The sequence below is a fragment of the Denticeps clupeoides genome, chromosome 16 (genome assembly GCF_900700375.1).
Source record: "Denticeps clupeoides chromosome 16, fDenClu1.1, whole genome shotgun sequence".
NCBI classification, from domain to species: Eukaryota; Metazoa; Chordata; class Actinopteri; order Clupeiformes; family Denticipitidae; genus Denticeps; species Denticeps clupeoides.
Genome location: NC_041722.1, coordinates 12,537,841 through 12,550,791, shown reverse-complemented (window position 1 = coordinate 12,550,791; position 12,951 = coordinate 12,537,841). Strand labels below are relative to the sequence as shown.

The 12,951-nt window shown below is 44.1% G+C and overlaps 2 protein-coding genes across 4 annotated transcripts; one reads left to right on the top strand and one right to left on the bottom strand.

The window, feature by feature from the left end:
• The first annotated feature begins 2,967 nt into the window (after positions 1-2,967).
• On the top strand, positions 2,968-5,593 carry tipin (timeless interacting protein). Of its 3 annotated transcripts, XM_028956320.1 has the most exons (8): positions 2,968-3,047; positions 3,493-3,638; positions 3,757-3,850; positions 3,940-4,015; positions 4,140-4,262; positions 4,352-4,415; positions 4,504-4,701; positions 5,046-5,593. In XM_028956320.1, exons 2-8 carry the CDS (start codon positions 3,506-3,508, stop codon positions 5,255-5,257), a joined length of 900 nt encoding a protein of 299 aa, XP_028812153.1. In that variant the 5' UTR covers positions 2,968-3,047; positions 3,493-3,505; the 3' UTR covers positions 5,258-5,593. The 3 variants fall into 3 exon arrangements, with proteins under 3 accessions (XP_028812153.1, XP_028812154.1, XP_028812155.1); XM_028956321.1 differs by lacking the exon at positions 2,968-3,047 and having other exon boundaries at positions 3,497-3,638; positions 3,757-3,815; XM_028956322.1 differs by lacking the exon at positions 2,968-3,047 and having other exon boundaries at positions 3,499-3,815.
• A 66-nt stretch (positions 5,594-5,659) lies between these two features.
• Positions 5,660-11,162, bottom strand: dis3l (DIS3 like exosome 3'-5' exoribonuclease). The gene is made up of 17 exons (XM_028956319.1): positions 10,887-11,162; positions 10,647-10,800; positions 10,364-10,492; positions 9,906-10,041; positions 9,649-9,816; positions 9,479-9,557; positions 9,218-9,397; positions 8,913-9,082; positions 8,613-8,774; positions 8,284-8,534; positions 8,095-8,187; positions 7,481-8,005; positions 7,248-7,402; positions 6,875-7,053; positions 6,648-6,793; positions 6,344-6,515; positions 5,660-6,135 (listed from the first exon to the last, which is right to left on the bottom strand). The coding sequence occupies exons 1-17, from the start codon at positions 11,014-11,016 to the stop codon at positions 5,794-5,796; spliced, it is 3,171 nt and encodes a 1,056-aa protein (XP_028812152.1). The 5' UTR covers positions 11,017-11,162; the 3' UTR covers positions 5,660-5,793.
• Positions 11,163-12,951: the final 1,789 nt, after the last annotated feature.

The window sequence follows — 12,951 nt, the reverse complement described above, 5'->3', positions numbered from 1 at the left end:
TAGATCACTACTATAGAGCCCCTTAAATAGAGAAAGCCCCATGAAATAGAGAAATCTTAGCTATTGAAAGTGATGTTTTGTCATTATTAAACACTGTAGCACAGCACACTGTGACAAATTAAATGTGTCTTCTGCTTTTAACCATCACCTTAGTGAGCAGTGGGCAGCCATGAAAGGCGCCTGTGGAGCAGTGTGTGGGGACGGTACTTTGATCAGCGGCACCCTGGCGGTTTGCGATATATCAATTTGTTGTACCCCAATTTGTGGGCACAAGTTTAGGATGGTTATTTAATACACTGCTTTGTTACTTAAAAATGCTACACAATAAAGGGAACACGCTAAACCATCCAATGTAACTCCAAATCAATCATACTTCTGTGAAATCAAACTGTCCACTTAGGAAGATTGACAATCAATTTCACATGCTGTTGTGCAAATGGATTAGACAACAAGTGGAAATTATAGTCGATTAGCAAGACATCCTCAGGGCATGGAGGTGCTACCAGGACACAGGCCAGTACATCAGGAGACATGGAGGAAGGCAACTACCCAGCAGCAGGACCATTACCTCCACCTTGCAAGGACCAGAGGTAGCCTGACTACCATTAGGTATCAAGATGAGATCCTCAAAGCCCTTGTGAGACCATATGACAATGCTAGACCTCATGTGGCTGGAGTGCTTCTGCAGTTCCTGCAGGACGAAGGCATTGATGCTATGGACTGGCCCACCTGTACCCAAAACCTGAATTCAATTGAGCACATCTGGGACATTGTGTCTCTTCAGATGTGTTATTTTTTTTAGCACATTCAGCTATCTAAAGAACCAAGTATAAGACAATTAATAAGTAATAAGAACCAAATAAGAATATGTAATTCATTGAGATCTATATTGTCTTATTTTTATGTTCTCTTTATTTTTTGATGTTGATTCTGATTTTGATTCTTGATGTCAAGAGTAGTATCTTGTCATTGTTCCTGGATCAGGTCAAAAACACCACCTAAGTCTGTGGTGTTATCTTTCAGTATGTGCAAAAAATGAGTCCGGCTCATTACAATCCCATGTCTATGTGTAAGAGCAGGGGCTACACACACTACCCTTTGTTAAGTGTGTAGATCAGTATACCAGCACTGTCTCACTAATGTTAATTTGATTAATTCTCTAGAAGAAAATGTATGAGTGAGAGCCAAATGTCAATTGTCTTCAATTCAAAGCAAAAGATCATTACGCAGCTTACCTGAGGCCTCTGTCCCTGGTATAACGGACTTATCTCTTTGTCCCATCTCTTTCCCTTGATGAGGTCTGATAAAATGGTTATAGTAGAGGATTGCTGAGAATATTATTTTCCACCAGGCCTTGGAACTATGACAAATCTGGAAGATTTTAAACGAGAGACATATGGACAATATAATTGTAAAGATAAGATGAATTTGATTTTTAATGAGTAATGACACTTTAAAATAAAGCCTTTTTTCTCTAAAGTTGATCTGAGTAATGTGATGTCGATTCTAGTCCTTGTCTGTTTTCGGTCTCCGACATCCTTTTTTCTTGGTCCTGCCTCAGTGTATCTTGGTCTCAGTCTCGGTCTTGGTCTTGGTACCCTCAAGTCTCAGCTTCCCTCCATAGCAAACAGTTCGAATTCAAATTTTTGTTGCCACGTATACAGTCATACATGGCATGATATGCAATGAAATGCTTGTGCGACTGCTGTTGACCTCAGAATTACAAATATTACAAATATTCAAATATTGCAAATATAAATATAAAAATATTTACAACACACGCTGCATGAGGAAAGCCACCAGCATTGTGAAGGACTCTACACACCCCTCATAGGCACTCTTCACATTCTTTCCATCTGGAAAAAGGTACCGAAGCATTCTGGCCCTCACTGCCAGACTGTTCAGTAGCTTCATCCCACATGCCATCAGACACCTGAACAATCAGGGACTTTCCCCTCTGAAACACAGACTCTTATGTTCAATGTTTTTTTGTTTTTTTTATTACAGCAGCATCTGCACCTCAATTACCAATTTGAAAGTGAAGTGAAAGTGACATGATTGTCATTGTGATACACAGAACAGCACATGGTGCCTTCAACAAAATGTGTCCTCTGTTTTTAACCATCACCCTTATTGACCAGTGGGCAGCCATGACAGGCGCCCAGGGAGTAGTGTGTGGGGACCTCAGTGGCAACTTGGCGGATCGAGATCTGAACTGGCAACTTTCTGATTATGAAGCCGCTTCCTTGCAGGTCACCACTGCCCCAATTTCAGTGTTTTTTTGGTCTGTCTTCTTTGTTGTCTGCATGTTTCTCTTGTTATTCTTGCACTGCCTGTGTCCCATGTTTGCACTTTATGTCAGAATGAAACCTTGGTTAAATGTTACATGTAGCACCAGATGCCGGACAAATGTTGTTTCGTTTCACTGTGTTACTGTCTAACAGGTATGTAGCTGAACTTGAACTTGAGCTTGAACAAAACTACTATGCATACGGATTTGGACATAGTAAGATTAATGTCTACTTGAAAGAAACGTAATTTTTTAATTATTTAATGATTCACAATTCCATCAAACTAAAATGCACATGAAATTCCACAATAGGCCATGAATTTAAGGAGGAAGGAGGAGGCCTTCCAACAGAAATTAGTCATGAATTTAAAATGTGACACTTCAAATTACTTCCAATGTATCTGACTATGATGACTTTAGCAAGACTTAATTGTGAAGGTTTTACTTGGGTGGTTCTCACAAAAAAAACACATAATGCTAGTTATAATAGTATTAATGATAGTTTGTTCACTTGCTTGCGATTTTTGTCCTTTAACATTGTTTAATGTTTAATACTTGTGTTTAATATGTATGATGTCGACGAGTGTTGAACAGCTAGAAATAAAAAGTCACGTGAATAACAAACAGTGCTGTGTTCGGTGGCGCTGAGTTGCGCTTCCAGTCCGATAGGGGGCAGTAATCACGGAAAATGAGCGCACGGCTCCGCCGCATCTGAAGGAGAAGAGGAACCGGGAAGCAGCGTTCTTTGCAGAACCGGGTACGGCAAGGTTTTTTTGGCTGATTTTATTGAATGTCTGCCGTGATTCCGCCCGCTTCCATTTTCGCGAGATGAACGTGGGAAGCGGAGCCGTCAGAGGTCTAATAACGCGACGTCGGCAGGTCGACTCTTTGGCACGAGAGTTAGCGGCACCGCTCCAGCTAACAAGCAGTCTGGCCGCGGCGCCAAATTACAAACTGGGAGCTTTAACGCATTGTTTTTGTCGAAAAAAGGGTATTTATTTTATAACTGCCGTGCGTCGGCCAGCAAGGGATCCGAATTTCTTCTGATTTAAAGAAGTTGTGTTTCCGACGCCACATTTAAGGCATTTGGCAGACGCCAGAGCGACTTACAACCATCGGTGAAGTGATCGATTCTGGTTGACTAGGACCAACTTGGTCGCTGCGTGGTCGTTTTAAGCAACTTTTTTTTTTTACTTTTACAGGGTCCACCGAGCCATGATCGATCCCCAGGAGAACAGCCTGTTCAACGTCCCAGAGTATGAGAGCATTAAGGATGAGAACTTCGCTGCTTTCCCACCACCCCTGTCGCCTGGACAGGGTGACGTAGAAGGGGAGCTGTTTGCAAATGGTAGACACCAAAAATGCAGTATTTCTTCAGTTTATCACGTTGGAGCGCCTTGTTCATTTGGATTAAACGTGGATCAGTAGACACGTCTGTCTCTCTGTCTCGTGAACTGCACGTTTAGGTGATGAGGAAGGAGATCTCTCAAAACTGCCCGATGCTCCAGTCGCCAAGAGGCGAACAGTTAAGAGACCTCAACCTAAGCTTGATTCTGTGAGGTGGGGAATAAAGAAGGGAAAAAAAGGACTATTACTAAATATCCCGTGTGTGTGTCTATCCCTCTGCCATTAACACATTATCTCTGCAGGCTGACTTCTGAAAGGGGACTTCCTGCTCTGCGAACCCTGTTTGATGATGTTCGGTTTAGAGGAAAAGGGCATGAGGTGAAGAAAAACTTTTTCTTTCATTCAAATTGGCATTCAAGATTTGAGGCTTTTGCATGTGTATGCACGGCCATGTTTGAAATGTATGTAAGTTTTCATGCTGATGTTCTCTTTGTCTACCAAGGCTGAGGACCTCAGAGTCCTGATGCAGAAGATGGAGAACTGGGCCCACAGACTCTACCCCAAGATGCAATTTGAAGAATTCATTGATAAAGTGGAATTCTTGGGGTCCAAAAAAGAAGTACAGGTACGACTGGCATGTTCAAAAGAAACATAATGTAATATTTTAATAATGGTCCTGACCATACTGTTTGTTTTTTTTTTGTTTTTTTAAAGACCTGTCTTAAACGAATACGGCTTGACATGCCGCTGACACATGAAGATTTTAATACTAAAGAAGGTGAGAACTGAACGTTTTGGTCAAAGTGTCATGGTCAAATATGCTTTCATATTTTGAAAAAATGTCCTCCTTTCTGTCACTTTGTCAGATGAGCGAGAAGATTGTTTGCAAGATGAGCATGTGTCGGAAGAGTTGGACCCTTTTGCGGATGGAGGTTTTCGTGACGACCACATTATACATTCCACCCCAGCCTCGCTCTCTCTGACGGAGGAGCAGCGTCATCGAATAGAGCTCAATAAGCAGCAGGCCCTGGAAAGGAGGCTGGCTCGACAGCAACAGCAGCAAGGTGGCTCCAACGCACCAAAAAATCAGGAACAGCACTGTTAAGATTAATTCCTTAACACGGACCACTGCAGTGGTTTCTTTAGACGAGTAGGAAATTTTTTTTAGGATATTTACCCATTTTCTACAAATCTCAGGAAACCAGGAAATGCCATTTTCTCAGAAGTTCTTTCAGCATTAGGTCTGAATTACAAGCCTGTATGGGATTATTATATATTTTTTATTATAATAATACAACCTGAGCCAAAACAGATGATGTGATAACACTTACTATAACACTTGGCAAAGATTAACCTGGTTTGAACACACTTAACCGGGAATACATTTCTACTTTGCTGTCCTACTCAGGTGCCTCACAGCCTGTAGACCGGGAGGAGCCATCTGACCACTCCCCCACAGTCTCAAGCCAGGAGAACGACCTGCATGTCCCTGGCACTGAGGAAACGGAGAAACCTCAGCAGCCAGTGAGAGCTACACGTCCAGCTTCACCCTTGTTTGATGACGAATGTTACAGCCCTGCTGCAGAGCTGGCCAACGGTACGGCCGACAGCAGTGATTGATTGCTTTGGTCCGTCAGAGAGACACTGCAGAGACATTTTTTTGTTTTTCTTTTTTTAATGCCTTCATTTACCTGCCCCTGTAGTCATTTCAGGATGTTTTTGAACTTTCAAGTCAAACAAAATTATTGTTTTTCTGCCTTTCACCAAACTATGTCTGCAACACTTAAAAAGATGGTCATGTGGACCTCTCCTGCAGTGCAGCATGTGTTGGATGAAATTTCATTGACTTGTTCTGTTCTTGTACGTGTTCTGTTTACTGTCAAGTGCACTTTTGTTGTCTCTTGTTTTTCCAGTATTTTGTTGACCTTTATTAAAAGTTCTGACTTTGTGAATCAACTTGAGTATTAGTTTATACATGATTCTGGTATTAACGCTGTAGAAACAATATTAATGACATTGAAATTATGAAAATAGTTTTATTTAAAAAAAAATAAAATGGATAGTTTGGCAAGCATCATAATTCATCCTAGAGGGCAGTCCATATGAAAACATTCTCCTAACTGGGTATATTAGAGAATGATCAGCCTTGTAGTAGACTACGCCGAGGCAGTGCAGGCCTGTGATCCAGCGCTGATCTGCTCACACGCAGCCAGATCCAGCAGCGCCAACTCGCCGATCTCCACCAGGAGGGAGTACAGGTTGGGCTTTCGGCTCTGTCGAAACTCCCTCTCCTCCCTGGTGAGTTTGGGAGCTCTGCCGTTCTCGTTGGCCTGCTGGGAGGCCTCCTCAGCCAGCCGCACCACCTCCTGCACCAACTCGGATCGGCCTCTGGGAGCAGGGTGGCACTCAGCCTGGGGTGTTTGGTGGGGCCTATTGGCAATCACCTCCAAACACAGGCTGTCTGAGTGGCACCGAGATGACTGCACTGACACGCGAACCTGAGGATAAGTAAACGTGCGTTAGCTTGTATACTGCCGTAAAATATATAACAAATTTGCGGGTACGCTATATAAAGCTCTAGATTTTAGATTTTACGTCTGTTCCCATTTGATCATCTAATTAGTTGCTCATTATGTTGAAGAATGTTTGGGTTTTGAAATTCAGCAAATAATGGCTGCCATAGAAATTGACATCAGAAGGACTCACTGTGATGTGGTCAAAAACGTTGAAGGTATGCGTGCCGATGCTTGTGGTCGAGCTGATCTTGTCTGGGTATCTCTGCAGGGACCCTGGCTGCCAAACACAACTCCCATCCCTCTTCAAACTCAGCACATGTCCATCTCGGTTTTTCAGGTACACTGCACCCTTCAGTCCGTACCTAGAGCCAAGACGTGCCTTGAGAAACTTCTGATATACATATGCAACAGTCTAAACACTTGGCAGTATAATCAATTTAGAGTGTATAAGTGCCACAGCAGTACCACATTCATCAGAACAGGAAGTGACCTACCGAGGAACAAAGACCAGCATGCCGTTAGCCCTGATAGAATAGACAACAGCATCAGCAACACAACGTTCATCTGTCACTGGGTCCTTGTCCTTGAAGTAAAGGCACTGAAAGAGTTCAGTGGACTGCTTTTGGGCAATCTGCGCAGCCTAAACACAAAATAAATGAGAACAGATTAAAAACACATACAATTTTGCATACAATTCTGCCGTTGGCAGAGCTTTGCTTACTCTGTTCCTACTGTTGATCTGCTGAGCCAGTTCTTCCAGCTCCTTGTTGGGGACCAGGTGTGTGTTTGGTCCACTCTCCTTTTCAGCACTAATAGCAGACATTAAGAGCCGATGCACAATGATGTCAGCGTAGCGTCGAATCGGGGAAGTGAAGTGTGTGTAGCGGTCCAGAGCGAGACCTGGCAACACAGACAAGCAACAATATTCAGTGTGTACACAGACTTTTTTGTGATGTTAATTGTATTGATGTAGAATATAATTTTTTTAGGATATAATAGGCCTGCCAACATCAACAACTATCCCAAAAACATGTCCAAGAAAAGGCACAATAAATTATACACACACACAAACACACATACATACACACACACACCATAGTGGTAATACTGTTCCTCTGGACAGGCTCCAGTGGAGAAATACTGTGCGTTAGACATTGCCTGAGTGGCCATCATTCTCAGTAGCCGATTCACCAAAGGATCCAGTGGATCTGCAGCCTGATCCAAAGAATCTGCCAGAGCCTTGTTAGACCTGGAGTGGAAAGGAATGTATTTAAATGTTATATTTTATGAAAAGTGATTGTGAGTATTTATTCTGAAGTATGGCTACCTTGTGTCGATGGAGAAGCCGCGAGTCTTGGCACAATCAATGAGCCGGTTAAAAAACTCCTGCCGAGGAGGTGGGTGACGGCGCAGAAGGGCTTGATGTGGGAAATGCTCCTGAATCTTGCGTGCTACCCAGTGATTGGCATAGATCATGCACTCTGCCACAGTCTCGTGCACTTCCAGGGGCTGCTTGGGCACCAGGGCAGTGATGTTCCTGTCGCTGTCCAGCTGAGCACGGACCTCCACCCCCTCCAGCTCCAGCGCACCACCCTTATCGCGCTGAGCCCGGAGGTGTCGGGCCAGCCGGGTCAGCAACTCCAGAGCCTGCCTGAGCTCAGTTAGTCGCTGATCCCGCTCAGCCTGCTCCATCTGGGCCAGTTCGGGAACTTCTACCTGCTCTCCATTAAGCAGGGCCTGGGCCAGCTCATAGTGCAGCTGGTAGGTGGAGCGGATTATAGTGCGACCGTACCAGACCTTACACACTGACAGAGACTGGGCATCCAGCTCCCATAATACACTCATGGCATACCTGCACACAGCAAAATAAACCACTTCAAATCCAGAAAAAGAGGAAGCTCTGGGATATTTCCCACATTAAATAGCCTGCACCCAACTCACCTGTCCACCCCTCCTAGCAAAGAGCACAGGTCAGCGCTCAGCACGGCAGGGAGCATGTCATACCTCCGGTCAGCCAGGTAGTAGGTTGTGGCTCTAGCATGAAACAGAACAAGAGTGGCAGCTTTAAACCAGTCCTGCACATGAGACAGGACGTGAAATTGAATGTGGAGATCATGTTCATGCCCTTACCTGGCACGGGCCTCGAGGTCAGTCAGGGACCCCTCTTGGACAAAGTGGGTGACATCTGCTATGTGAACACCCAGCTGCAGACGCTTGCCTCCGGGCAGGACTTGTACAGATAGAGTGTCGTCCACATCCTCACAGCCCAGAGGATCAATACTGAAAACCAGGTGAGTGTCCCTCAGGTCCAGCCGTGCGTTCACCTCACTAGGGTCCACCTTCCATGGGTTCTCCTCCGAATTCACCGGCATTTCCTTTAACTACGTACAAACAAAACCTCAAGATAAATTTTCGAATAAAAATAGATTAAGTTTGCCCTGTATGGCACCACAGCTCACCTGTGCCTCTGAAAATGGCGGTGCGTAGATGCAGCATTCAACAAGGATGGTCTGAACCTCCGTCTCCAACTCGCCAGCCTTCCCAAGAACCCTCACAGTGTGACCATTGGGATACAGTGAGGTGCTTTCCCAGGAATCCAAGCGTACAATCACTCTGTGGTCCTAGTCCCCAGAGGCACAGTTCATTCAGTTTATAATATAAAAAATTGCTCATAAAGTTTTATGATGACAATTTTTTACTCAATATTAAATATATTATTAATAATTATTAGCATGCAAATTCCTTTTTAAAAGGCTCACCTGTAAGTCCTTTGCTCTCTGGGTGCTGATGCGTATCTTGGGGATTCGGTAGTCCCAGGGTGTGACCAAGATGCGCTGAGAATTGCGACTCTGAGACTGAACCTCCTCCCAAGGGGGAAAAGTGACCACATAATCTCTCCAGTTCCTCTGGAGAATCCCCACAACCCGGCCTGGAGGAAGAAACCACCATATAAATACTGCTCTGATTTCACTCTATATTTATTCATATGTGGCATTTGTAGTATTTCTAAAAATAAATGTTTTTATTGGTTTGAAGACCGCACACAGGGGAAGGCAGGCTTTACCGGTAGGCATGGGTTGGCTTTGGGTCTCGTCCCCAGTCTTGTCCTCCCCCAGGCCTTCTGTCAGTGCTGTGTTTCGGCCTTGCCACTCTTTGACTGGTAGTAATTCCACAGCCACCACATCTCCTTGCACCGCCCGGTTACGGTGCTTCCCCCCACAGACCAGAATGTCACTGTTAAGCTCTGTAACCACACAACACACATCAGGATGAGTGTTTAAAAGCATCACCCGGTCAACATGGGCTATGTGCTATTAGCCATTACCTGTGTTTTTGCTTGCTGAACCCTCAAATCGAACAAAAGCTTCATGCTGTGCTCTGTGCTTGTTCACATTAAGGGTACCCTGTGGGATGCAAAATAAAAAATAAAAAAAAATCAATGAAGCTGCTACATAATGTAAAAATGCTGCTGCGTGTTATACTTCTACTCCTCACCTGGATATACCTGCCGGATTTGATTCCTGCCTCCAGTACCTCAGCAGGCAGGTGGTCAGCAAACTCTCGCTCTGTACTCTCACTCTCCCGCTCCTGCATGGCCTGAGAGATGGAGCAGTAAAGCTCTTGGGCAGCCAGCAGATCAGGGCAGAAACTTCTCAGGTACTCCTGTCAGAGAACAAGAGGCAAAACTGTACACGTCCTTCAAAATTTACCACCGCGCAAGAAGGCAGGGCCCAGTCTTCCAGATCTACTACCTGAGTCGAGATGACGTACACCTCACTGTTAAGACTGCTGTACTCAGCAATTGCCTCCAGGTCTTCTGTTATCATCACCACTGGTCTGAGGCCAGCCAGGTGGTTGTAATACCACACTGCTGAATGATAAATGCACCTAAAACACAGAGATTTGAGCCGTGTGTTTAGAGGAGTTTCCTTTTTTTTGTATGTTCATGTGTGCTTATGATATATGTACAATACACAGAACCATTCAAAAGATTAGAATCATTCATAGGGGAGATAGTAGCCTAATGTCCTTGTTTTCCATTAAAATGATAATAATAATAATATAAAAGGTCACAGGGCAAAATATCAATTGAACATGGAGTTTAACTGAATCCGAATACATCTTATCAGAATATATTTTAATACATCAAAGCATGTACCTACAAATGAATCGATCCTTTAAATGTCTTAATGCAATGCGCATGGCTCACCTCGTCTGCCATTTCTCCTGTGACTCTCCTTTCTCCCTCAGGCAGAAAGAATACTGCTGGAACTCGTTCGCGAAAAGGATGCAGTCATGGCGTGGGTCCTTCAGCAAGCTGCGCAGTCTGTTATACAGCCTGCTCAACACAATGCAAGGATGCCACTGAAGATACACTGCACACCTTCAATCCAGATTACTCTCCGTCGCCAGACCAAACAAAGGTGACGTGAAAAGTATAGAAATGTGCATGTGTATTTAAAGGATTTTAGAAAGTAGTAGCTCAGCTGTACCTGCGCCCTCGACTTTGCTGTGCTGCTTGACAGGCAGTCTGGGTGAAGACCACGCCCTGGAGCTCTCTAAACTCCAGCACCTCCAAAAAGTCGCAAACCACCCCAGCGTCCGGCACCACATAATGGGTCAGGTCTGCAGACAGGACCTTACCTTCTGCGGAGATAATAGTTTCGCCGTGCAGGTAAATTACACGGATCAGATCTTTCCAAGACTGTTACTCAGGCGGGACTATACTTTACCGTTTTGACATTCCGCTTGGCACAGCGCGCTAGAACACGGCACGCGTTCCCTCAAATAATGCTCCCTGACCACACGAACCTTGCGCCCGCGGGAGCTTCTTAAATGCAGAACTTTCTCGGTCTTAATCATGACGGCGCGCAAGAAAGAAGGCAAATCAAACAATAACAACAAATCCGCCCGGAACAGACTCGGCGGTGCGCACTACGGTGGCCGCGGGGCCCAAAAAGCCTTCCGGAAAGCGAAACGTAAACATGCTAACGCGACCTGCTATGGAATCAGATTTGAAACCACAACGTCAACCGCGAGGGCGGGGCTTCGCCTGATTGGCCAGCGGGTATTTGAGTGACAGCAGTGACAGTTGAGAAGCCCCGCCCACACGAGAGCGTTGAAAAAACGTTGCCTCTTTTTTTACATTTCAACGTCGTATTTTCGTTCGATATCAGGAAGGTTTTGTTTTCTGATTCCATTCTAGACAAGCTGACCATAGCAGACTAAATGAAAGAAATATAAATTACCCGTAATAATAATTGGGAGGAACTTATATGAACACTGGTCCGCTAACCGTGTCAATACGACATGCGACAAAATGAGAATCATTTTATTTTTATCATCTTATGATCTATGCAAGCCTTCTCTAAACAATTTGCTTCACCGACCGTCATGGCTTGCAAACGAGCAAAGCATTGCAGTTGCTCAGTGACTGGACGTAAAGATGGACGCAAATGTATTTCTTTAGTTCTGTTATGCAAGCATGTGAAGAAACAGTGCATCCTGTTTGCCCTGATCGTCCTTGAGATGTTGCTGCAGCTTAATTGGAGTCCATATGTGGAAAACAAAGTTGGTTGGACCTGATTTGGATAGGCACACGCCTGTCTATAGAAGGTCCCACAGTTGACATTTCATGTAAAAAGTCAAAAGGAATTGTCTGTAGACCTCCGAGACACGGTTGTTTCGAGGCACAAATCAGGGGAAGGTTACAGAAACCTTTCTCCTGCTTTCCAATGAGCACAGTGGCCTCCATCATCCATAAGTGGAAGAAGATCAAAACCACCTGTACTCTTCCTAGAGCCTTAGACAGCTCTGTGAGTGGCCCAGCACGGGATGTGCAATACCACTGATTTCCTTTTTGATCAGATACCAAGTAAAATTCAGGTTGGCATTGGCCATACTGCTCTGATACTGATACTTAATCAGGCATCATATTCAAAAAGACTTCGAGGCTGTAATTGCTGCCAAAGGTGCATATACAAAGTATTGATTAAAGGCGGTGAATACTTATGTACATGTTCTCAGTTTTTTATTTTTATTAAATTTGCCAAGACCTCAAGTAAAATGTTGTCATTATGGGGTGCTGTGTGTAGAATTCTGAAAAAAAAATCTATTTTGCAATAAGGCTGTAACATAACAAAATGTGGAAAAGTGTTGAATAGTTTATAGACGCACTATATATACTGTGTTTGGTCATTCCCCTACCTTGGTGTCGTAAAAGGGAAGCACACGGTGCACACAACGAACTGTGTCCTCTTCATTTAACCATCACCCTTGGTGAGCAGTGGGCAGCCATGACAGGTGCCTGGGGAGCAGTGTCCCTTGACACACTTGACTGAACCACCACTGCCCCTGTCAATGTCGTGACACTGATCTTGAGCACAAAAAAAGGCAACCTTATATTCAATGCTAGTGTGGTGTGCTTGTGTGGAGAGCCTTGGGGACTTTTACGAGCTTTAAAGGCATCTTGAAAGATCTATACAAGATAAGTCAACCAAAACCAAGTTTGCAATCCTGTGGTATTGTGTAATGTGACAGTAAGAATTGTTCTCCCAGATTCAGATGCAAAACCATTCATACAATACAATGGCATTTTCAAAAAGATCAGGGGTTCTCAAGCTTTTGCAAGCTGGGCCCCCCAAAGCTGGTTCATTGCAGTTGGTATCCACCCCACATTATTATTATTTTTATTATTATTATTATTATATAATTATATGAGGTTACATGCTTTATTGTTGTTATTATTATTATTATCATCAGTATAAACCTATTATCATTACTAGGCTTTTGCTAAAA